The sequence below is a fragment of the Phalacrocorax carbo genome, chromosome 20, assembly GCF_963921805.1.
Source record: "Phalacrocorax carbo chromosome 20, bPhaCar2.1, whole genome shotgun sequence".
In the NCBI taxonomy this organism is placed as follows: Eukaryota; Metazoa; Chordata; class Aves; order Suliformes; family Phalacrocoracidae; genus Phalacrocorax; species Phalacrocorax carbo.
In genome coordinates, this window is record NC_087532.1 from 6,859,231 (window position 1) to 6,884,688 (window position 25,458).

Genomic DNA, 25,458 nt, shown 5'->3' on the forward strand with positions numbered 1-25,458 from the left:
AGGGGAGGTTTAGGTTGGACATTAGGAAACACTTCTGCACCGAAAGGGCTGTCAAGCACTGGCACAGGCTGCCCAGGGAGGTGGTGGAGTCTCCGTCCCTGGAGGTATTTAAAAGAAGGGTAGACGTGGTGCTTGAGGATATGGTTTAGTGGTGGACTTGGCAGTGATAGGTTAGCGGTTGGACTTGATGAGCTTAAGGGTCTTTTGCAACCTTCATGATTCTATGAAAATAAGCTTCATTAAAATCGACATACTTCCCTAACAAATTCCAGTTTCATAGGAGTGGCATTTCCCAGTAAGCAAACATTCTTTTAAACAAATTTGAAGCAGCATTATCAAGGAGTAATTAAACCCAGATTTTAAGATCCAAGATGTGCTGAAAGTTAATATGTTTTCCCAAAGACAATAAGACAATATTGCCTGTTGTTTCTCTGCATTAGCATTGACTGTTTCATCCTACTCACCTAGTCATCTTCAATACAAAGAACACAATTATAGCACCATAATTTATATCTATAGGTGCCAAAGGAATTTGTTAGCTATCACTTCAAAAGCAAAGCCCTATGGAAGGTATTGCATTTCCCATCTGCAGCCCTCTTTACATCACTGTATCACTGCTTACGTTTAGGTTTGCTTTGCTCCTTTAAAGCTCAAAGCGTTGTAGGGTCTTAATGACAGCTCTGACTCACATTCAATGAGCAAAACCACCTAGCCATGTTTGGGTTTGGTTTTCAAACGTCTCCCACAGATCCACCCCACCCTTCTGCAGAGGTTACCTCCTCCACAACTCTCAGCAGAAAGGAAACAAATCTATGTTTCTGCTGCTGTGCTTCAGAGCACTACAGGACTTCACGGTACAGAAACTGAGGGAGAAGGGCCAATACTTCCCCCACTCAGCTATGTGGCGCACTGGTACAGTTAATTCACATGTGAGCACTGATTAAAACTCACCACATTCCTAAACACATGTAAATCAGTAGATTATTACTTGCCCAAGACAAGGGAAGATTCAGAAAAGGATTTATATAAATTATTGCTCCCCAAGTCCTGCTTCAGCCCCAGCTCCTGTCTATCAACCCTTATTTGTGACAAAAAGTACCCGTTCCAGATGTTGGTATAGCGTTAACCTGGTCTTGCACACATGCCATGCAATGCTGATGTGCAGAAACATACACAAGAAAAAAAGTCTCATACAGCCCATCGTACAGCTGTACTAATAGTTACACAAGAAAAGGAAAAATCCTCTCTCTCTGTAGAGCGATATTAGCACACTAAGGCCAGCAAGCCTGTGGGCAGAGATAAATGTTAGAGTACAGCTAGGATGTCACTTGAGGACACAAGCTGAGAGAGACTTAGACGTGCAGAAAAATTCAGACAGTATTTACTGCAGAATTAAATAACCTGTCCTGAAACTATTTCAGTATCCCTAAATGCACATTCACTACCACACTTGCTCAGATAAACATGGGGGCTCACTGAAATAAAAAACCATCAGTCCACTGCTGGAAATAACAGGAAAAATGTCCTTAGTGTTGTTCCTTAAATATTTTTAAGGGCAGTTTGCAGAAGGGAGGGAACTCCCTGAACACCTCGCTCTGCCTAAATACCCTTTCCCCCTTTGCTAAATAAAAGTCTTCTGAAAGCCACAACAGCTCCTGTAACTTTAAACCTGGGCTGAGATCATAATTTTAGTACTGACCAAACAGAGTGCAGAGGGCGGGCCTGGCTCTTCTTTGAGGACCACCTTAGGCATGCTCCCACCCCTTGGCTAAAGAAAATTATGCCGACTCCACTCAGTTTTCTTTAGCTGTCTAGTTATCATCTGGGAAAACCTTCCCCCCTTAGGCTACAGCAGTTCAAGGAGTATTTGGAATACCAAAGTATTTTTTGCAGTGATTTCTTTTTGTGATCTCAATTCTCTCCTGCCTCTAAAAAAATTAATCAGAATTTGAATCCATCTGGTCTCAGGATTGGAAAGCTATTCTCTGAGCAGATCAAAGATGTTCATTAAAGTTCCATTCTTCATCTTCGTTCTAGGGAGCGTGACTTTCATAGCCCTTGCTGAAGAAGGTAAGAAGAAACTTTGGTTCAAATTATTTCCAGTCATTTCCTGTAATTTAACAGTTTGTGTGCTTACTCACAGGCAATATAGTAGCTCTGTCCTGTTTATAGAACTTGCTTTTGAACTCTTAAGCTACTGCTGGGCATCTGCTATGGATGTAATCAGGAAAAAAACACATCAAAAGTTTTCAGATGGGCTGAGTTATGCTCTTATGAGAATTTTCCTTGTGTGTCTGTGTAAGGGAAGGAACACAGTACGAGCAGTCAGGGAAGGCATTACATCAACAGCCCTTGGAAACGTCTTCAGTTTCACTGTAATCTCCAAAGGAGGCTGCAAGCAATAATTTAGTTGTAACTGACATTTAGGTGGTAAAACTCTCTCCGAAAGTAACTTATAAATCTTCCCATTCAAGAGTTTAGCTTCTATACTTACAGGCATTACAACAGCTTCAAATTTGAGCCTTAAGCAGGGTTTCGCTAATTCTAACTTAACCATAAGCAATATACACAAGCTATATATAAACTAAACCAGGAAGAATTAATACCTACGACAGATTTGAAGAGTGTTATGTATCTACTCAGCAAAAAGTTTATTTGGCAAACTGTCTTTTGAATTTTGTAAGAAAAATACAATATACGCTTTTAAGTAAAACAGATGTTTAAATCTTTTTATAGCTAAAGGAGAAGGGTCTGATTTATTAACAGTAAATGAGAGTTACCCTGAGCAGTACTTGATTCTAGGAACATCACATTCAAATTCAGCCTTTCTGCATATACTTGACTCATTATAAATGAATTGGCCATCAGGCAATGTGCCTAATGGATGATGTATGTGCTAAAAAAGTATGCCCGTAGCGGTAAAATACAGCTACTGTTGCTATGGAACATGTTCTGAGTACTAGTGCTCCGAGAACGATAACCTGAAACTCAACCCACTAGCCTTCCAAAGGATAAACCTACTTGTCCGACTTGGATTTGGGGACCCTAACCGAAATATACAACCTGATTTTGGCCTTGTGACAGTCATTATCATTCTGCTGGAAATAATGGAGCTATATCAATATACTGTATGCCTGGATGTTGGCTTGAAACTTCTAACGGGAATTCCTGGTGTTCTGTATGTCAGAATATGAGGCTGAAAGCCTGGAGTTATGCTTCAAAATTCCACAGAAAACCTAAAATTAACAGACATTAAGCAGGTCCCAAATATTGCTTTCTAGGCTTTCCCTGAGATAAGCGCTTACAGCTCACCCAGCTAGCTTACCCTTAAAAAGCATTAATATTAAATATACCAAAGTTTAAAGCCATTAAAAAGGAGGTAAAACCTGTCACCATTTTATAGAATTACCTTAAGCAGTTTCTAGGACACCAGAATGACAGGAAAAAAGTTCTTTCACCTCGAGGCTTTTGAGGAGTTTTTAAGCATATTTTGTCTCAACTCCGTGGAGTCCAGCAGTGATCAGGGTGAAACACTACAAGCCAGAAAAATGCCAAAATATTTCCTGCTTGCAAGATTCTACTTCTGTTTTATTACCACTATAGTTTGCGTTGAACTCCACAGCTGGAACTAGAACATGGTTTACAGTATTTAAGGCTTTCCGTGTCTGTTTAGGTTTTGTGACCTTCTTCACGTGGGACCAATCATTTAGGATACACCAGGAAAATAGACTCCAGCTATAAACCAAGCAAGCCTCAAATACTTAGCCTGTGTATCACCACTGTTTACTGATAATCATCAGCAATTACAAGTTAGAACAGACTTAACGTCAATGCCACCTTTGGCAATCTGTGACTGCACTGGCAATGAACGGGAAGAATATTTTTGGCTTGTATAGTATAGGTGGAGTCCGTATATTCAGATAGCTGAACCCCTGGGGTAGTCAATTTGGCCCCTATGTTTTAGAGAAAAGTCTCCTTATCAGCTTCTGATACTTCTTAACCCTGATCAGGCCATAAATAAATCTCCAGCTACCCTTTTGTTACATTTGGGCACTCCATTTTCTGGACTGAATCAAGAAAAGCAAGTTTGTTTCGATCAGGAAGCATATTTCCAAAATTATTATTATTAGTTCCAAATTCCTCCTTGAATTGCCAAATAAACTGAGTCCAGCTGTTGATCCTAGCTGTAAGCATAGCATTTTTCCCCTTCCAGGTAGCGATCCACAATTTAGGTAGCTTCATTAGTATCTGTTGTTTTTGAGTTTCTGCAACTTTACGAAAAAGCCAGAGGCGCAGAAACCATCTCAGGACAAGTGGGAACCAGAAATGTGATTGCAAAACAGCGATAACCGCTGACCCAGTAACGGGACGGTCAGCCAGCCTATGAACAACGTTTCAGTGAAAACCTATGAATCTTAAGGGAGAAGGCAGAAATGCGTTAACATTCTTTGCTCATTGAGAACATGCAAATTACATCTAACACCAACAAATTAAAGATGAATGAAGATTTCCATTAAGATTTTTTTTGATTTGTGCTACTCAACACAAATTTTTGATCTCGGACAACAGTGTGGTTTCCAAAAGAAACCATAAAAGGTCCTTTAATTGGGCAACATAAAGCAAGACATAACATAGCTGTAAAAGCATAAAACACCATACTGATGTGGAAGAAGAGAATATAATTAACTTATAAATTTCACTCTTCATATGTGAGCTTTGGGCCCCTCACTACAAGAAGGACCTTGAGGGGCTGGAGCGTGTCCAGAGAAGGGCAGCGGGGCTGGGGCAGGGTCTGGAGCACGAGTGTGCTGGGGGGCGGCTGGGGGAGCTGGGGGGGTTTAGCCTGGAGAAGAGGGGGCTGAGGGGAGCCCTTCTCGCCCTCTGCAGCTGCCTGAGAGGGGCTGGAGTGAGGGGGGGGTCGGTCTCTGCTCCCAAGTCACCAGTGACAGGACGAGAGGGAACGGCCTCAAGCTGTGTCTGGGGAGGTTTAGGTTGCAGATGAGGGAAAATGTCTTCACTGCAAGAGCAGTCAGGCCCTGGCACAGGCTGCCCAGAGAGGTGGGGGTATTTAAAAGAACCTGTGGATGTGGCACTTGGGGACGTGGTTTAGGAGGCCTGGGGGTGTTGGGTTGGGGGTTGGACTTGATGGTCTAGAGGCCTTTTCCAACCTTAACGATTCTATGATTCCAAATAAAATTAATGGCAGAAATTAGCAGAAATACAGAAAGAAAACCTAGTAACAAATCTTACATCACTGTCTACTTACAATACATTCACACCTACTCTATTTATGTATTCATGGTTTAAATCCTGACTGAAACGGCCAGCTATGTTGTCTTTCTTACAACCAAGGACAGCCCTGAGCACTATACAAGCTGATGAGTTTTTGGACTTAAGCATTTCCTACTGAATGATTAGCAGTTATAGAGTTGTCCTTCTGTGATCTTGTTCAGCGTATAAACACTCAGGCAAATCTTAGCGCACAGGATCAGACCAAAGGAGTTGAAATGGAAGTCAGCCTAAAATTTTTCTGGGCACAACAGCATTAATCAAACAATTAAAAGCATGAGCATTCAAATGAGCGCAGAGGCAACAGGTTTCCTAAGTTGAAACCTTTCCCCACGGTGCAAGTATCATTTCAGAGAAGGAGGTTACTCTATTAGCTGTCACATAACATGAACAAAATTAACATGACTGTTAAACAAGTTGCCACATGTCACTTGAGCTATGTCAACTATCCACATGCCTAACCTTACCTAGAGTCAAATACTAGATTATAACTCCTTACACAAGTCTCAAAATTAAACATGTTTATACTAGGTCATGTTACATTTGTTTTGGACTAGAAAGTAAGCAGAAGGACAGGCTAATTCAGATGAAAAGTGTTTATATTGTAAGAAAGGAAATGGAAGTTTACAGTCAACCATGAAAGACTAAACACTTTTCCATGTTTTTCAAAGTCATAAAAACCAGAATTGACAAAATCACAAGAAAGGATTTTTGTAAAAGTATCTTGATTTACCCAAACTCTGCCAGTTCAGTGGCAAAACTAAGCAATAAAGTCATGCAACTCTAAACTCTCCTGAAAATCAAATTCTATAACTGCTGGTAGTAAATAAAATGAATAGACACACGTGACTCCAGAAGGGAGCCAGTTTTCTACTAAATAAGCGTGACAAAACCTTTCACCCTGCGTCTGGCTGCATCATGGATGAGTGTACTTGCATGCATGGCCCCATATATGCCTCTTGTAAACTACGTTAGCATCATACGATTCTAGCTCTACCAAGATTACAAAAAACTTAACCAAAACTTAATTATCACAAAAAAAAAAAAAGGAGGAAAATGTCTTATTAGATGTCAGTTAGTGGGTCTGCAAATTAGCGAGTCTCTATTTTGCAGTGTCTTGGTAAGAGATCAGCAGAGAACAGGTAAAATATGCTTTCTCCTCTTCAATGGGAAAGCAGAGAGGCTTGCCCACCTATATCTCAAGAGTTAGTTTATGAATCATTGTACCTTTACAAGCAAAGGAAACAGTCATGTTTAAAAGCTCACAAGTGGACCTTTCATTAAGTCACGCTGCACAGAGAAAACTGGAAACAGGGGGGCTGGGTTCACAGCTCCTGTAGTGCAACAGTTTCTGCTGAACCAATGCATTTACTCCAGATCCAGTACTTGTAAATCAACTGCAAAAATAAGCACCTGAGAACCTAGAGAGATATAAAGGCATTTTAATAGATAATAAAAACCAGTAAAGAAAGGACAGCCCACAGCATGCAGGCTGTTGGGCTCTGACAGAAGCATGCAGTGTTTCCTCTTGTGTCATTTGAGGCAAGCCATACATACATGCATACCACAGAAATTACTACTGTTTGCCCAGCTCTAACATACAGTCCATCTGAGTTGCACATTTGTTTTGTTGGTTTGTTTGCTTTTTGTCTAGATGCGGTCAGGGACTACAGGATGGAACCCAAATGCTGCCAGATCCTACTATTCATTGCATCCCAGACCCATGCTGCAGAGGCACAGCCTCTAAAAGGGCCTCCCCTGATTTGTGCATGCACATACCACACCCTCCATTTGAAATAATGCTGCAGCAAAGCTCACATAGGTGTGTGGTGCACAGCTTGCTACACAGCATTTCACATAGGATTGGGAGTATAGGTATGCTGGGAAGTTCAAGAAAAACAAACGAGAAAAGTGCGACACAAATTTACTCTTCATTTCCAACCCAGTGTCTCAGAAGCCTGGCCAAAGACTCTCAAAGGAAACAAACTGCGATGCTGGGCACATTCTCATGTTGCTTTATGACTTCCTCATGTTTTTCCATCTTTTTATTTGTTGATTACAAACACTACAACATCCGGCATAAATTGCATCAGAATAAGCCTTTGCGAGGACACCATTCTGCTGTGTACACCACTTCAGGCGACCATGTACTCTTAGGAGGGCTGGAGTAGTATATGAACTGCTGCTAAATCTGGAAAGGGGACACACTTAATTCCAAATGCATATTAAGATGGTTTTATGACTATGAAACCCATCCAAATATTAGCTAGTATGTTATTAGTTAGTATGAAAGTCAGACGAAACATATTTGAATGGGTTTTGCTTGCTGTGTGGCAATATAAAGCAGCTAGCCAAAAATCAGTGTGTGAACAAAATTGAAGCCTAACCAGTTTCAAGTTGTAGCGTTCAGCATGCCTATTTCGATGAAATGGGTTAAGAAATGATCACGCAAACATTTCTGCTGGCAGATATAAGGGGTTAGTAAACTTCATCAAGGCAGCTGTGAAAGGGCATATGGCTACAGCCTCAGAGTTTTGGGAAGGAAGTGATTCAGGGAAGAGATTAGTTTATTACTGTATTAGAGGTCATTTCTTAATTCCTTTTGTCTGCATTTACATAGCCCGATATTCGTAATACAGATTGCCTGCTCTCTCCTACACACACCCTAAAATTTGCTGATCCATTACATAAAATGTTGTACTTTTCTCCTCTTGTCTTAGCTACAACACTCACTCCTCATCAGCCATGCAGTGATAAGCTCAGTACTGTAATGCTGCAGTTTTAGGTGCCACCTAGAATGATGCAGAAGAGGCTTACACCTCAGCTTCAGTCTCGTTGCCCCAATCAAACCAGTACTGCTCAGAGAAGACAGAAATTGCTAGTAAGACAGCAAACACTTGCCACAGGGTCATGGGGCAGCAAATATGAGTAAGAAAGTGATTTAATCCAACTTTCATGGGATAACAAGTCTGAGGTCAGTATACTTACCAGACAAGGTCAGCAACTTTATCAAAAGCATAAACCTTGGAAGACTCATCTCTAGTTCTGCAAGGAATATTTTAAAGCAATATCCCATAACGAAGCTAGTATCTTCCTTTCTTAATGCTCACAGCTCTGTGGCCGATTTTATCATGCTTAAGAGAAAGCTTAGTAAGTTACCACCTTTTCCTCCTGTGGTTTTGTTTCATAACTTTGGTTGTGGGTCATATGCACATAGCAAGCACTTGAAGAGCAGTTATTTTTCTCTGTGTCTGCCCAGTTAAAATATATTTTGTTTTGGTTTTCTCTGGGTATCCTATATATGGCCAATGTAGAATATTGTAATATTCAGAAGACGTGATTTACTTCAGAAGCAGCCAAGTGGTTTTTTTGCCAGTTGGCACCGTGGGTTTAAACTCTGGCTTTGTTCCTCTTGCTAAGCCAGCCACAGCAATAGAAACCATCTGTAGTAGGGTGTGGTGACCAACGGAAATGTTTCTGACAATTCAGCAAAACATTGTCATCATGAGCTACATGGGATACCTGACAAAGTCAGGCATACTCTAAGTAAGGCTGAGCTAAATCCTTCCTTTGCATCACGACCATTTCTCTACCGGCAGATACTTTCCAAAGTTCATGGTATTTTGTCATCCAGTATCCTTCATTACATAAAGCAAAGCTGTCAGTTTTTGTATAAGGAAACTGTATTAAGCACTTCAGGCTTTAGGCAGACAGTACATTTTAATCCAGAACAACAAGAAGTCTAGACACTTAAATGTATGCCAGGGCATTTCTTTCTCGTGGCATGATGTATTACTCCAACTTCTAGAAAGCATTAAGAAAAGAAGAGAAAATGCCAATGCTGTGGGCCCAAACAGGCTGAGGATACTGCAGATGTCATGAATTTTGCAGAAGGCACAGGTACAAATGAGAATTTCAGTACTCATTAAGAAACCTTGCCTTTCTGAAGTCTGAAAATTTTAACTGTCCAAAGGCTCAAAATCCAGAATCCACTATATTATGTTCTTCAAAACCTCAATTTTTCAAAGTCAAAAAAATTTCATAGCCTGGATTTGGCAGTGTTGAACCATTTCAAAAGGAAAAAAAAAAAAGAGGACACCTATATTTTTTTAAATACCCGAAAATGTTTAAGCGATTATAGAAAAATAATGGAAAACTACTTTCAGAGAAAAATAAGCTGATGAGGTAGGTTTTGGACCTGACTGTGGAATATGTTTAAATTGAGGATGAATCCAAAGAACAGACAAAACTGTATGTCAAAACTACAGAGCTGCTGCTGAGACATTATGTATTCAGAAGGCAGATACCTTATCAAATCATGCATTTGTTAAACTTCCACCACCATGAATAAAAGCTTCCACTGAACTGCAACTGAACGAGATTCCAATAATGAGATAGTGACTTTAAGACTAACTTTGCTTACAATCAAATTAAGGTCTGTGAACAGAGAATGCGTCCTCAGAAAGGGAATTCCTGTATCAGGACATAAATGCTGAGTGAAATATGGCCAAAACAGGATGGCTAACGCAAACAAACATACAGAGGCCTTCAAACAACACCACTTGGTCTGGAACAGTTCAGGAAGCAGATACTGAAAAACATCAGTCAGCTCCAGATAGTCAGCTCAGTAATATCTTAAACAGAAGAGTGATTATCTCCCAAGTGACTAAATTCTTTCCCTTGCTTTTCTAGAGAAGCATTTCACACAGCTCTTGCCCAGCAAAGCTGGATAGGATAAAATATATCTGTAAGATACAGATAAAATTAAACTTGAGTTTGAAGATCAAAGCTTTTGTTTGACAATTTCTTTTTAGCTGCTATAAATATCTGAAACTGCTTTTTTTTAAAAAAAAAAAATAGGAGCAGAGGGGCAATGAGCAATAAAGATTATTTTGGTTCTTGCTGGAGGGACTCCTTTAAAGTTTGCCATTTTTACCCACTGGTCTCTTACTGCAGAGACGGAAATTCATCCTGTTTTGCGGGCTTCCTATTTCAAGGCCTAAGCTAAAATACAGGCTTACAACTGCCTTTGCCCACTAGCGTCTGGGTTTATTCAGACCACTGGGAAAGAAAGAAGATCCTACAACATTTTTCATCTTCAAAAGTATCTTTGTTGGTTTTGGAGATACCTGAAAGAAATGCTAATGAACAACAGCTTTACAACACACTCCTTCCCAACCCAACCACTGTGCTTTGAAAGCAACCTTAAGAGGTTTTTCTAGTAAACTGTCACTCTGTGCATAACAAGGAACAGTGAGCTCATCTTCCCCTAAGTGGGTCATGGGATGCTTAACCATGGGATGTTTTCAAAGCAGCATTAAACTTTTAAAGACATCAAATTTTCTCCTGGTGTGAGAAGTTGCAGCCTGATAGCAGCTGGGGACTTTGAACTGAAACGCACCCAGCTGGAACTCTGGCAGAAAGAGATGCAATGATTAATTCACATCTGCAGCAATGTATAGCTGCAAACAGAAGAGGCCATAGTGCTAGTTGGAGACAATCACAGCACTGTGAGGCACTGTTTTTATTTACAGCCTCCTCTAAGATGATATTAAGAACATATGCTGAAGCGCTGCTTAACTCTACAGCTCTTGCTACATTCGGCCCACATCAGAGGAACAACAAATGACTAAAGCGCGCATACCCTTGCATCCCATTTACATTCTCTTTGATGTCGGCAGCGCACACACCTGGTACTGGGTAGAGGGAAAGGCGGCTCATGTCTCAATTTCATTTAAATATTTTGACTCTAGTACTGCTTTCTGATAGAGTAATCTACTACCAAACGTTCCTTCCTACAAATGCAGTACACTCAAATTACCTCCCAGTTTTTCTTTTGGTAGCAGTTCAGTAGTGCCTGCTTACCTACCACTCCGGCCGCCTCCACTTTCTGTCCAGAAAAACAAACCTGGGAATATAGTCCAGGGACTATTCTCCGGCAAACACAGGACCTGAGCTAGAACACAGTATTACGCAGACTGGACAGGGCTGGGACAAGACCTTCACATTGAGGGAAATCAGTTCCACCTGTGAGCTTTAGGAAGTTAATAGGGGAGCCATATTATTCTAGCTTCCCTTCACAGTTAAGGGAAGGCAGCGCTTCCAAGGACAACCTAAATCTCAGGTGCGCTGAATTACCTTCTGGAAGTATTTATCTTTCCCTACAGGCTATAAAAGAAGATAAGGGCAAGCAGACACCTTATTTAGGCACCTTTATTAAGAACCTAAAATTAGTCAAGATTAATCTGGGCCACCTCCTTTTGTCAATCACAGTACACTGAGGGCAAATGCACCAAAATAGATTTTCTACATGTCACTCATTGCCAAAAAATCTGTGATAACGATCACACATTAATTATTTCAGGTTTCATTGTGACATTCACTAATTCTCTACTTCTTTGTTCTGTGACACTGTTTCCTTTCCTGCCTTCACTATCAGGTAATTCTTCAGGGCTGAAAGCTACTGCCATGCCAAGTGTAAGAAGCTTCTCAGAATAAGCTGCTTGTTGTTAACATACAGAACTTATTTCACTTTCCACTTGGGGTTTTTCTCTGGTAATTGGTTTTCTCCATCTGTGCTTATTTTGCAACTAGTGAATAAATGATGTTTTTTCAGTTCTGACTGGGGTTACAAGGTAAACTGTGTGTTGTTGAGCTCTGTGCCATTTCTTTCTTTACGCTTACCATTTACATAGCATAATCCCAATATTGTACTTTAGAGACACAAATTTATACGCAAAAAGTATTATAAGTAGGGCCACATCTTAAAACGCTCTGCTATTTAGAAAGTGGCTGGACCAGCACACCTAAAAGTCAAGCCCCCTTTATTCTATCTCAACAGAACATTTTTAAGGCTGCTTATCTGGGGTTCTTCAATCAAAAGTGACCAATACACTATTTTTATCATTTACCTTCGAAATACTATTTACCCATGTCTGTTCTAGTATTTCCATGGATTAGAAGGTGATTTTGGGGGAGACTGGCTGGCTTAATTAGCCACTACATTTGCCTCATGTTGGCATAACATGAATATATTTTCTTCATCTGTTAGTGCCTGAAGTACTACTTGCACACCCTTTTGGCTCTTAAATAGAAAGTGTATCTGTATTCAGGCTTATAAAGGTATAAAAATATAAAATTCTGTTTACTTGAGTAAACATGGAATTAGAAATCTAAGTTTAGATCAGTGTTTAGTCTCTTGGCAATGGGACAAAGCTCTCAGTCTTGCATTGCTAGATGTGAAAAAAATGTTTAGTTTTAATCAAAAATAAGTTTTGGGGGCAATGAAAAATATTTGCAAGTTTCCAGTAGAATTCAGAGAGTTTCAAGCAAAACCAGAGATTATTTTTTTCCCCAATGTCAAATCATTAATCCTCTGTATGAAAAATGACCTTTAAAGTGCCAGTGCATTTTTTTAAACTAATTTCAAAATTAAGGATTGGGTTTTTCTTTTGAAATACCATTTTTATTTTAATATGGGCAGTTAAAAAAAATGAAAAGTTAAATGAACTCACAATTAAAGAGTAATTTCCAAGTGATATATGCACAGCTGATTCAAAGTGATTCTATCCTTCTTTCAATTTTGACTGGTAGAGCAAAACGCCCAATTTCATTCACAGAACAAAAACTCTCTTTACTTGCCTCTATATCATAGAACACAAGTAAGGTGCATTTAGGACTGTAAAAGTCTATCATAAGAAATAGTCTAATTATTTGGAACTAGTCTAATAATTCAGAAATGGTCTAACTTGAAAAGCAGAAGGGATAAGATTGGTTTTAGGTCACTAAAAAGAGGTGAAATTAGTAGAAACAATATTAAGATTTAATGAATCAGACAGGCCATGATTATTTCTCCTACATAAAATATTCAAACAGTACAGTAAAACCCTGCTTTTAAATAACGCATGTGACTAGCTGTCCTCCTGCCTGCAGGGATCACGGCACAGCACTACCAATCCACCAGATTACAGAGGTATCAAACTATCTTGCAAAGGAAGAAAGGATTATGTATTCTTTGTTCATTATTATCTATTGGCAGCTGACAATTGTTACCTTACATACATCAGAGGCAAATGATGTGTGAGCATCCAGGGTTTTACCCGACCTCCCGAAAAACTCTGCTTTCTGAAGAGAACAAACATGGCTCTCATTCACATAACCTTCAGCTATCATTGCAATATTTCCTTGCAGTAACTCAGTATTATGCTGAAAAAGTAAAAACTTGATTTGAAAATGTTTGGACAAACCTTTGCTCCGATTGCTAAAACGAATAGAAGTTACGTGCAAAATCTGAATCCAGGAAAGAATTTTTAGATGTTTTAGGGTTTTTTTTTGCCTGAAGTTTTTGCTCAGGACAATGTCTATTATTAGCTTTTTGCTTAAATTTAAGCACTGGTATCTGGAATTAGCAGAACTCGTATGCCCCAGGCAACAGCACAACAAGTGCCTCGCCTCGCTTTGTAGTCATGGCGAATTAGAAACTCCCCAGAGGTATCACACTACACTCACAGCATACTGGGTATGGCCATAGGTTTATGAATCGGCATGAAACGTAATCAAATGATACCCATGTTTAACATTTTCTTGATACTGCCAGTTATCTTCACATATCCATATCTTTTGTGTTCTACCTTGTTCCATCTCATTTTCCCTACTGATGAAGTTTGATTGTATTTGTAAAGAAAAAGCATTGGGTGGGCCAAAATTTAAATGTCTGTTATACCAAAGAGCATAGATGACATTATTAGGCCTAGAATAAAGAGGGAGATGTTTCATTGTCATATGAAAAATTCAAATTATGGCAAGTAATGTTCACAACTTTAGAAAAATCTCTGAAGATATTTGTGTAGGAATATTTTCTAAACTATAGCTACACCCAGAAACATTAATGATTGTGCTAAAAATAAAAGTTGCAGATGGGACTGAGCTGAAAGATGGAAGAAAGCTCTTACTATTTTAGAAAACGGAAGATGCTTGAAGTAATTTATCCAAATACATCAGCTAATGCTTAACTTGAAATCTGGAGTTGTCGTATCCACGTGGGGAGGAAGGAGGGAATCTTCTCTTAAAAAAAAAGTCTTTTCTTGGACAAAGTGTTTGGTAACCCATATGTTTCAAGGTTGTGCCAGGGTTGAGTGATGTCTACTTAAGCTCTTTGTCCTACAGCTTTGTACAAGAGTAGAACAGAATTCAAAGTTAATCCAGAGACTTTTGCAAACCTTAGTGTGCAGGGGCGGGGAGGTGGAGCACTACATAGATCTCGCATTTAACAAAATTTAGATGTCAAAGTAGCCAGAACATGTGACTACCAAGTGAAATGCTAACTCATTTTCTCAAATTTTATTCAGCAAGCTCAGTTCTAGAAGGAGAGGAAAGTGCAACAATTGATTTCAGAGACAGAAATAATACAGAATTTGAAGAATTACCAACCCTGGTGAGTATAATTTTAAATAAAGGTTCCTTTAAGTTACCCTGATTTCATATTCCTGGTATTGTCTTGTGGCTTAGATTTTGAATAATCATTATAAAGAATAACCCTGAGTTCTCACATAAAAAGAAATCTAACACCAATGCTTTTGCTTTGCAAGCAACCGGGTTAAGGTGGCGAAGTTGAAAACGTGTTTGGCAGTTCTGTACTGCAAAAAGTGTTCAGAACCTGCTTATTCACTGCCATTTGCCTCTTCTAATTCAGTACCTCTCCATCAGCTTCAGTGAGGCCCAACTGACAAAGTAGCATTGAAAAAAAACAAAACAAAAAAAGGCAGGTCTGCATTATTCTACAGTCCTCTCCTACACCTTCTGTAGTCCTGCTGAGGGGTCATCTGATTTAGAAAGCCTCTAGCAGGGAGGACAAGGCAGCTTACTTTTTTTTTGGCCACTCTACACAAGTCAAAGATGACAGATAATAGCCAAAAAAAGCATCCACAGGGCACCTGACAGACCAAGAAATTCAAATGCTTATTTCATACACACAGACTGAATGTACTGAGGTTCTCTTTTCCCTCTTTTCCCCCTCAATTCTTGTAGTTGCCCACAAGACTACACAGTGTAACCAATCTCTTGCAGTTTGGACAACTGATGACCACAGAAAGTGCATTTGCCCCACCTGAAGACAATGATAATTCTACTGGTTACGAAGCTAACACAGAAAATGTGGACGGTAAAAGCAACTTTCATTTCTATTTTATTACATCAATGTTCTCCTGCCATCTACTAAACCACATCTAGAAAATTCAAATACCAAGTATAAGGTGCTCTCAAAGGCAGCATTGCTGATTTTTGAAGGGGAAAAGTAAGATTTCTTAAAATCACTCCTTAATAATCACTCAGCATCCTAGCTTTGTAACAGATGTGTGCTGACAAAAGGAACGACTAGCTATACCATTTTGTCACCAGTGCATTGCCAGTTCTACCCCAAGGCAGGCAATAACTCTGAAGCCTTTACTTTCTTCCCAGATGATTAGTATAAAAATCAAAGAGCTCTCCAGATTTTTTTTCTTAACCAACACAAAGATCCTCAACTGCAGAAATCATAACTATTGCAACCCAGCTGCCCTCTCGATTTTGGCCGAGTTGTCTGCCTTAGCTTCCCTGGGGAGACACAAATTACGGTCATGCACACACAAAGCAAATTCAATGCCAGAATTAGAGAATTGTACTAAACAGATTTTGTACAACCTTCCATACACAAAAAAACTATTTAAGGAACTTGAACTTTTAAACTGACAAAAAGCCTTTATAAAAATTGACAAGGAATAGTTCAGCAAATACACTGAGAGGAAGGCAAAATTTTATCAGCATAGATCAGTCTCAGACAACTAAAATCTGATTTCTGTCTTAATTATATTTTTTTTATACTAGGTCGATCCTCATTGATCTTAATGTGCTCACACTTAACTTTCACCAGTATATATTACTTATTTCTATTGCTTCAGAGAGCTCATTGCACTCGTTCTCTCAAGCTTTTCATTTGCTCACTTCCTATCAAAAGAACAACCTATTACACAGCCCCAAACCATTGTGATATAGTCAATAAAAGTTTTCCTTGGATATAGCATTATAAGTTGGGATGCAAAACTCTGTGCAAAGCAGCATGAGTAATTAAGTAATTATTCTCCTTCTGGCTTTACAGGTGGACTGAGTGGGGAACAAGAGAAAACCGAGAAAGGTATTAGAAGAATTGCTTATAAAGACAAGGGAGAACCTAACTGCCAGGCAACGCCCTTCTAGAAGTCAGTAGCTATGCCCATGCTGTTCTTAAATAAAAGTTACAGCAGGAGCCATAACCTGCCCCCGATCTACCTCCTCTGGCTCATCTTGTTACTGCCTCCATAGCCACACCTACAGGGAGCCCTCCGGCCCAAGGGCACATTCGCAGGCCTGCAGGCTACGAATGAGCCTGCTGAACTCACCAACCTACTTCAGCATTCACAAGACAGAAGGACTTTTTCCCCCCAAGGAGTGGGATGCAGCAGAACAACATCAGACACATCCTAACATTCCCAATTTCCTCTTTCAGGTGGTCTGGAAACAATTGCTCTGGTTGGAATAATTATCGGAATCATAGTTGCAGTTGGAATCCTTGCAGGAATAATAATCGCTGTTGTAAGGAAGATGTCAGGCAGGTACTCGTAAGTAAATTGCTAATCAGGCTTTTCGAACAAGCGTCATCCTCTGAGCAAGGTCACAGAAATAGCTTTGGACATTTCTAACGCTTCTATTGTGACAAAATAACGTCATTTCATGTTATACAGCGCCCATTGATTCAGCAAAAGCTGCCAATGTCATGTGGGTGATCTAAACCCCCTCATGTGCTTCAGAAAAATTTGCCAGATACTGTATGCATGGTGTTACAATATTCCTCAGATGCATGGGTTCTGGATTACTCCACTGCACAGAGATAAATTCCCTATAAAGTATTACAGGAGCAACTTCTAGAAGTGCTGGATAGCGTGTCAACACTGACAAGTGATCTTTATCTTATTACTCCAGATATTTGTGGAAGCTGTTTTGGTACCAGCAAGATTCGTTGGTGCCATGCAAATCCGAAGGGCATTACAAACTCCAAAGTAGTAAGAAAACCACACTACATTTAACAAGTACTATTCACTCAGCATTAGGAAAAGGCAAAACATGTACTGGGAAGAGAAATAAAGTAGTGGCAGGAAGAACAAGGAGAGGAAGGAAAAAAGATCATGTAACTAACACATTTGGCTGACTATGAACAACAATAAGATGTCTGTGTTTTTTGTTTTACAGGCCCTGAAAATAGTTGAAACAAGCAACATGCCATACTACACCAGAAGATACAAGTGCTTCTTATTTTACAAGAACTAAAGACTATTCCTGTATTGGTGTGGGAAGATGATCTATGGGGATCCCACGCAACTCTAAGGACTCTTCCCCCTGCCCTGCCCCAGACTACACAGTATGGAACATTTCATGGGACTTTTACTAACCAGGAGTTTACTAGAAAAAAAAAGTATGTAGTAAAAAACCCAGCAGCAGTGAGATTTACATCTGAAATGTGATTTCCAGATAATATATGCTAGCTTGATTTTTAAACACTGCCAAAGATTATTTCATATTATACTTCTTTAAAAAACATATCCAGAATCTTTTAAGTGTTTTTGGCTGGTTAAGTGCTTCTGGCATGTTTATTTACCAAATGATGTATCAAAAAAGGAAGAATTAGCTTCAGAGACAACCAGTGGTTTACAAATTTAGAAAATACTAGATATTGGAAGCTAAAATCTTTCCACTATTGATACAAATTTTCTGCTCTTGATATTTATGTTATTATGTGGCAAAATATGGTAGGCCCAGCTGGAACTGACCTACCAGCCCAAAGCTTGCTCATCTGACTGTTGCGCCAGGAATTTCCTGCCTTCTCTTGTTAGAGACATGCAGGGATTGAAATACACATCCTGAATTAAAGGGTGCCTGGAAAATACCCAATTTTGATGGGTCACTTTAACCAGTTACTCAGCACGCTTTAGAGCTGACATATAGAAGCTTTTGAACTAGTGTATACAATTCTTTTTTATGACTGCCTCATTTTCTAACTGTATAGTTGGCTGCTTTGATAATGTGTGCAACACTAGATCAGAACATGCTCATGAGGTATAAGGCAGCTTTGGACTCTACAGCTTTTCTATTTAGTGCATCAGTACCTGAATGCACAGAGTTCAGAGCAAAGGCTTTGTATGTCAAGTGGCTGCAATGCATCATGTTTTATAAACTTAAGTGCCTTAAAGTATTTGGTGTAAAAATCCTGATAATCCATATGATCAATAAGTTGACTTGTTTAGTAATTATCTCAATTTACTTTTCTGTCTCTTTTACATGCCATGAACTATCATATCAATCCAGGCTTTGGAAATAAAAACTATAATTTAAATTGTCTTATTTTACAATAATTGTTCTTTATCCTCTTTTTAAAAAAAGATGTTTTAAACTTCCCTCTGTTTTCCTAAATTATTTTGCTACCTGTCTTGTCAGTGCAGTGTCTACAGCCAACTCATTTGACACTGATAAGTGAAACTATCATCAAAACTAAACATGTGAGAAAACCCATTTAGAAGTCTCTTTAGTGCAGTTCTTAAGCTCCTGTAATGGGGCGCTCAGTCTGTGATGACCAGCGAGTAGTACGCTTTATCTTCAGACTGGCCGATGCTAAGAAGAGCTGCAGACTAGATCCAAAGGCTGATCTCCAGATATGGGTGCTTTTTTGGTCCCATTGATAAAATCAACTAGTTTTCTGAATTTAGACTTTTTGTCAGTCTCAGAATTAAAGCGTATTTGGATACAAGGTTTTGGTCTGTAGCTCACTGACAGTAAATATTGCGCAGCTTATACTTCTAGTTAATACTTTACCTGGAACAGTCATTCTCTTCCTTACCAAAGGAAGATTCTAAGCTAAAGTTTTCCCACAGGAATGACTTTCCTCTTGAATAACTATTCCCATCACATTACAAACTGAGCAATTTATTATGAAATTGAAATATACCTCTACTTGTGTACCTTGTCTTGAGAGTCTGCTCTGATAAAACACTATCAAGGTTGTTATGTGTCAAGTGAAACTATGGAGTATGCATGCACCCATCCGAGGGCACAACTAGCCTTAAGGGATTTGCCATGTGTTTGCGTTTAAGTACTGATCCCATGCAGCAAAACTTCAGATTTCAGAGCATATGCATCCCAGAGTTTGTTCACAGTAGTGCAATACCATGGAATAATACACTCATGTGTCGCATCCAGCAGATCTCATTTGGTTTGTGTCTGCTTACACTCACAAACTGCATAAAACTCAAGGGAAAAACTAATGATACAGATCATGTATGCCCTATATAAAAAAAAAAATCTATAACAAGTTTAAACCTAGTGTGTATCTTAAGTCAGTTCTTTACTAATGTAAAGTTAGTATGGGGTATTTTTAAAGTACAATATCCAGGGGCCAAAGTGGGCTTGAGGTAGGCTATAAAGTTTAGCCTACAAAAGTAGGCTACCTTTATTGAAGCCATAGGACCTCAGCTTAAACTGGTTTTTAAAGGCATCTTTAACTAAGTGGCAGTATATTTTCTACCTACGACTCATTGCATTCTGCAGCATTGCTCATGTAACAAAGTCATGCAGTTTGCCCGATCAGTTCTGAAATTCCTGGTATATTAAGTCAGTTACCTTTCCTGAAAGCAAGTCTGCAGTCTCTCACAGATGAGCACAGGGTCCCATCCCTGAAATACAATTCACACACACCTTAATGAATTTTCCAGTTCCTGTGACTCAGTTCAGTTGAAGACATTTCTCTTGGCTAGAAAAAGAGTTTAACTTTTCACACTAGCATCCTTCGCCCCTGTACTTTTAGATTACAGTATTTAAAGGGGGCCAGATTACTTCAGGTATTTTGTTGCCAATTATCCATACCTCCCAGTGGTTTTTGAAAGAGAATTAGGACAAAGTTCCATGAATGACTGTTCTGTTTGCCTGTGTGACTTACATGAATTAGCTAAAAATGCATTAAACTCATATGAAAACAGGAAGATTACAGCTTTTTCTTTTTGTGGCAACATAAAAGAATAGTAATATTTGTTACTCTGAATTTAACCATTCCTTGTCTGTACTGGAAACTACCTGTAAGATGCACTTGATGCCTGACCAAATGCATGCCATATGGAATTATGAATTATTCCACCATTGTAGGGAATAGCACAGATGTCACCAGTTTCTTTGGCACCAGCTCAGGTGCTGCTAACTTGCAAATACCGCAAAATGAGAAAACTGTTCTTATGCCTGTTCTGAACATTGGTTAAGCCAGAAGTGACAAGATCCCATTTGAAAAATGCACAGAATTAGAGTAGACAACTTTTTGGGAAGTTCAGAGTTTTCCTGGATCATGTACATAGCACCAGTTGAACAGCCTGCATTCTGCTCAGGTAAATTCTGCTTTGCTCCTCCTACTTCAGAATCTCTAAGAGCCATTTTAACTTCATATACCAGCTAAATTTTCTGGTCTTAACTGTGCCTTTATATTTTGCCCTCCAGTTTAAAGAAGGTTCTATTAATCTTGGGTGAAATCAACCCATAACCAAATGGCCCATGCTCCACTGAAACATGATTTGGGGGACTTCCAGCACTGGACACTCAGTGTTAAATATTGTGCCATACTGAATCTGAACCTATAAAAATGTGAAGACATTAATTTCCTTCTGATTATCAGCTGGAGTCCAGGATACTCACCATATGGCTAAAGAAAGCAAGGGCTCTGAATAATCACAAGACCCCCATTATTCTGTCAATGTGAAGAAACAGCAACTGCTGCTACACCAATACATTTAATATTTGATGATTCATGCCACCTTGCTGCCTAGAAGTCTCAAGGGTAGAACATTCCATTTGCTTATAGCAAACCTCAAGAAACAATGGCTTCTTCATGAAAATCTTTGTCATATGTTATGTATATGCTACAGAAGAATTCTTAAATTCCCTCTTGTAACTTCACGATACAAATGATCTAGAAATATAGACTAAAAATCCATTCAGAGGTCCATATTCCATGTGCAAACTACTGCAGCGTTCTGTGACTGAGCTTTCATTGACCTGTATTGTCTAGCTTCCCATTATTAGTTCAGAACTCCAAAGGTAGGTTGAACACAAGCTATGTGTTTTTTCATTTATGTGAATTTATGTGGAAGATGACATCTTTTCTGCTTTGCAAGAAGTCAAACAGCACATTGTCCTAGGGCAAATACTTCTGTAAGCTGAAATGAATGATCAGTATAGATGCTTTCAGAATCAAGGCCCAAGGTCAGGAGACTTCCTATGCATGAGAACACATCAGGAAACAAGAGCTCCGTATTCTCACCAGCTGGCCAGGTTTGATTTTTATTCACATAGAACAACACTCTATACATCAACACTTGCTTTTAGCTTAAAGTCCTTACTCCTGATCACATTCATTCCTTTATAGTTAGTAACAGTAACATTCCCTTTTGCAGCTTGGCTTTGAGTCATGAACATGACTCTCCCTAACAGACAAGCAGGCACCAGGCTTCCTGTGAGAATGCCAGATGTCACTAAAAGGTATCATAAACATAGTTGTCCTTGTATTTTGTCTGTCAGGAAGATATACAGCAGTAGTATACCATGAAAGTAATGACTTGATGCATCAATATTTATAATACTTCTGGGCATCAGTACAACAATTCTTACAAGAGTTCATCTAAGGCATGTTTTCACTATAAGAACAGCAAATGTCAGAAGAATGAATTCAATAAAACCAGCAATAATTAAGTATGAGCCAGAAGAATTAGAGATCTCAAGTTACCCCTATAAGTTTAAGGGTTCATTTACAGTTAAATACCAATTAAAACATGCAGCAATTGCTTTTAAATGTAATTATTCACTATTTCAAGAACACCTGCAGTATGTTATTGCAAGTATCTTAACCATGTATTATTTCATTAAAAAGTAAGTACAACCCACATGTTAATACTTCCTGTGAAGTTCTCGAACTCGAAAGCATTGAAGTATCATTCCTGTGAGGATGGCAAGTACTACCTCTAGTTCAGGAAAGCATGACTTGCCAAGGGTCGTAACACAGGTAAGGAAAAAGCCACCAACCCAGGGATCTTTAAACACTAGTCCTGTCACAGCTTCATATTAGTTCAAATGAAGTGATGTCCCATTATGTTTTATGATAACATGATCCTTACTACTCTTGTAAGACAGCAACAAAGGACATGGGGGGTTAAAAATAACATCGAATCCACCAAGAACCCTCAGGTCAGAAGTATGCTCTTATTGTTTTTGGTAAAAAAACCAAAACCAAACATTCCATCTAAAAATAATTTCTCCTTCACCATCTGAAGTTCTGTATTATAGATACTGCTGAACCACTACGATTTAAAGCTTAAGTTGTAACTGGCCTACACCATGCCTGAAGACATTGTTATAGTTATTTATACTCATCTACTTAACAAGAAGCATCAGATTAAGCATATCCATCCTTTTCCAGGCACCTTTTTTAACCTAAAACATTAACAAAAGTAGATACCGAGACCTTCAGTACGATTAGTTAACTACTGATGGATACAGAAGGTAGTAGTGGATGTGTAACTTGACACTAGGTGCCATAATGAGAAGTCTGAATTAGTGCTTTGTACTCTCACAGCTGCAGCATGGAGGCATTTACGTATAAATAAACCCAACATCACACTAGCCATGTGTCTTTGTCCAGGGCTTGTGGATTTAGGCATCGGACCAAACCCACAGCTCCCCCTGCTCTGCAACAAACAGTTGGACTGCAACACAAAGATCCCCATTCAATCATGTAGCTTGTTCGGCTCTTCCAGGCTGAAGAACTCAGATTTTCAGACTGGTAAATACTAAATTGGCAAGTGTCTTAGCAGGCAAGGAGTGCTGCACATTCCATGCATTTTCAAGGTTGTGTTCTGTTTCCAGAAAGCAGTTGGGCAAGGATGATTGATTTTGAGGGTTCAAAACCAAAACCAGTGTCATCCACAAAAAAAGTGGAAAATGAAAGGAGTAGGGAAAGTAGAGAGCTGCAAGACATTGTATTCACTAAAATGTAGTTGTCATTCACATTTCGAGATTGAGCTAAAGTGACACAATGGACTTGCCCACCTGTTGGGGCTGTTTCAGATGTTAAGCCACATCAGTATTCAGATAAACTTGCATCAGAGGAACAAAGTCTTAAAAATGTTTTGTTCTGACAAATTAGAAGTTTGTATCGAAAAAAAAAGTTTGTCCAAGGTCAGGCATACAGGGGCTCTGGGTCTGATCTTTTCCTGGTCTACACTTCAGGTTATCACAGAATTGTAGTTCTAAAGTGGGATCTGGGATCTCACAGCACAAACACAAGGATAAGGAACCACTTAATTCACCCTGGGCTGCTCTTGCAGTATTAGGGAGAGAAGGAAGAAGTGTTTTAATAAGGATTTAGGTTCATCCACTTCTAGTCAATGATTTAACTCAGTTGCTGGCCAGTATTGCCCTTAAGCTGCTACCAGATGGCAGTCCTATTGTAGGAAAAATTAAAGGGCTCATGTAGTACAGAGATATCCATTTTCTTAAACCATCAGTAGCTTCCTGATCTGCATAGGAGAAAGAGGACAGAGGGGTTCTTTGAAGAATAAGACATAGTCTTTCTACCATTTTTCTCCTCAAAAACCAGATGGAGCTTCTATTTTTCCCAGGTATTATCGGGATAGTTGCTGCATTGCGTCAGTATCACTCTTACTTTGCTCCCTTTCCTATTGGAAGATAAGGCTGCAATTACTTTCTGTTACTCTGGAATGACTAAACATTTTCTAATAAGACAATTTTAAATGCACTGATGTTTGTCTTAGGAAATTAGTACTGTATGTCTCATTTGAGCTGGGAAGCAACTCCCCATTTCCTGATTTTATCAACCATGTTACCCTCAGATAACACATTCCTTCAGAGTCCTGTGGATATTTTGCCTCACGACATTTTTGATTCATCCTATGCAGGAAACAGGGATGGAATTAGCAGATTCAGCAGGTGTACTTAAGGGAAAGAGAGATGGGAATGTCAGCTCTTCCTCATTTCCTATCTACCATTTTGCAAAAAAAAAAAACCAAAACACTCCAGGAGTTGAATTAGCAGTAATAACCAAGAATAGCATATACATGCCAGCTTCCTTCTTGAAGCAATGTCCTCTCTTGTGCACTTAGCACTGATGCAGTTTGCTGAGAAACAAGGGACAGCCACTTGTAGAACTGTCAGGGTTTTCCTGCCTACACTCAATACAAAATGTTTATACAAAGAAAATTAAGAAAAGGTCACTTCTCACCTTCAACACAGCTTTAAAAATTGGTGGTACAAGAGATTTTGACCAAAAAAACAGCCCTTAAAGGTAAGTTGTAAAATAAAATACAGCTTATGTTTTTAACAGGCAGCCTTTGCTTTATTAATTGTGAGAGAATTTACATAGTACAAGTTGCTACATAAAGTTACCTCTGTGATCCAGAGCTAAACTTAGCCTGAGGAAACCACTCACTGAGATCTGTCTCTTTGCAAGAGACAAAATATTAATGAAATTATTAAAACATACATTACTATTAACCACCACTCAGGGAGGCAAACCCTGCCATCTGTTCATTTAAACCTAGAAGTGCTGAACTTAAGAAAGGTTTAGTTCATAATTATGAAGTTAGTCCTTGAAAACAGTTTTCCTGATGGATTTTTCTAGCTCATTTTGTCATGATTAATAATTAGCTTACTTCTACAATAAACACGCTTGATTGACTGAGTGGAAAGTAATAGAAGTATCTGGGAGGGTAAAACATGCTTGCACTTCATGCAGAAAACTGAACAAGAACCACAAGAATGACTTAAGACTTGACAAGAAGCAATGTATAAAGAAATACACAAGCAGAATACTAAAATGAAGGCCTCCTCACTGCAGGCTAATAATGCAGATGTACCATGAGTGCACACTCAGTAAACTGTACCCTAGCACCAGCTAGTGGTGAGAATTACTGAAGGGATTTTTACAAGAAAAATGAACATGTTTGTAATGGAAAAGCTTCATATTATTATGCCTTGCCTCCTAGCCACCAAGCCTGATTTTATTTTTAAAATGCTTCCAAAAAAACCCAAGTTACATATCTGTTTGACAGAGTATGG

At 39.1% G+C, this 25,458-nt stretch overlaps 2 protein-coding genes across 8 annotated transcripts in view; one reads left to right on the forward strand and one right to left on the reverse strand.

Annotated features, from left to right (window-relative positions):
- The window catches only part of LRRC38 (leucine rich repeat containing 38), a 155,097-nt gene that overhangs the window by 122,104 nt on the left and 7,535 nt on the right, over window positions 1-25,458 (reverse strand). The gene's annotated exons all lie outside the window — the stretch shown is intronic.
- PDPN (podoplanin) lies at window positions 1,778-18,751 on the forward strand. Of its 5 annotated transcripts, none has more exons than XM_064470056.1 (6): window positions 1,778-2,070; window positions 14,637-14,722; window positions 15,316-15,448; window positions 16,421-16,456; window positions 16,808-16,919; window positions 17,548-18,751. In XM_064470056.1, exons 1-6 carry the CDS (start codon window positions 2,001-2,003, stop codon window positions 17,552-17,554), a joined length of 444 nt encoding a protein of 147 aa, XP_064326126.1. In that variant the 5' UTR covers window positions 1,778-2,000; the 3' UTR covers window positions 17,555-18,751. The 5 variants fall into 5 exon arrangements, with proteins under 5 accessions (XP_064326126.1, XP_064326129.1, XP_064326128.1 ...); XM_064470059.1 differs by having other exon boundaries at window positions 15,355-15,448; XM_064470058.1 differs by having other exon boundaries at window positions 16,808-16,913; window positions 17,548-18,750.

Excerpts from the sequence above, each read along its gene's own strand:
- PDPN (XM_064470056.1), top strand. The coding sequence starts at position 2,001 with ATGTTCATTAAAGTTCCATTCTTCATCTTCGTTCTAGGGAGCGTGACT. Across the intron at positions 2,071-14,636 it reads CATAGCCCTTGCTGAAGAAG|CAAGCTCAGTTCTAGAAGGA; the intron begins GTAAGAAGAAAC and ends AATTTTATTCAG. Across the intron at positions 16,457-16,807 it reads ACAAGAGAAAACCGAGAAAG|GTGGTCTGGAAACAATTGCT; the intron begins GTATTAGAAGAA and ends TTCCTCTTTCAG.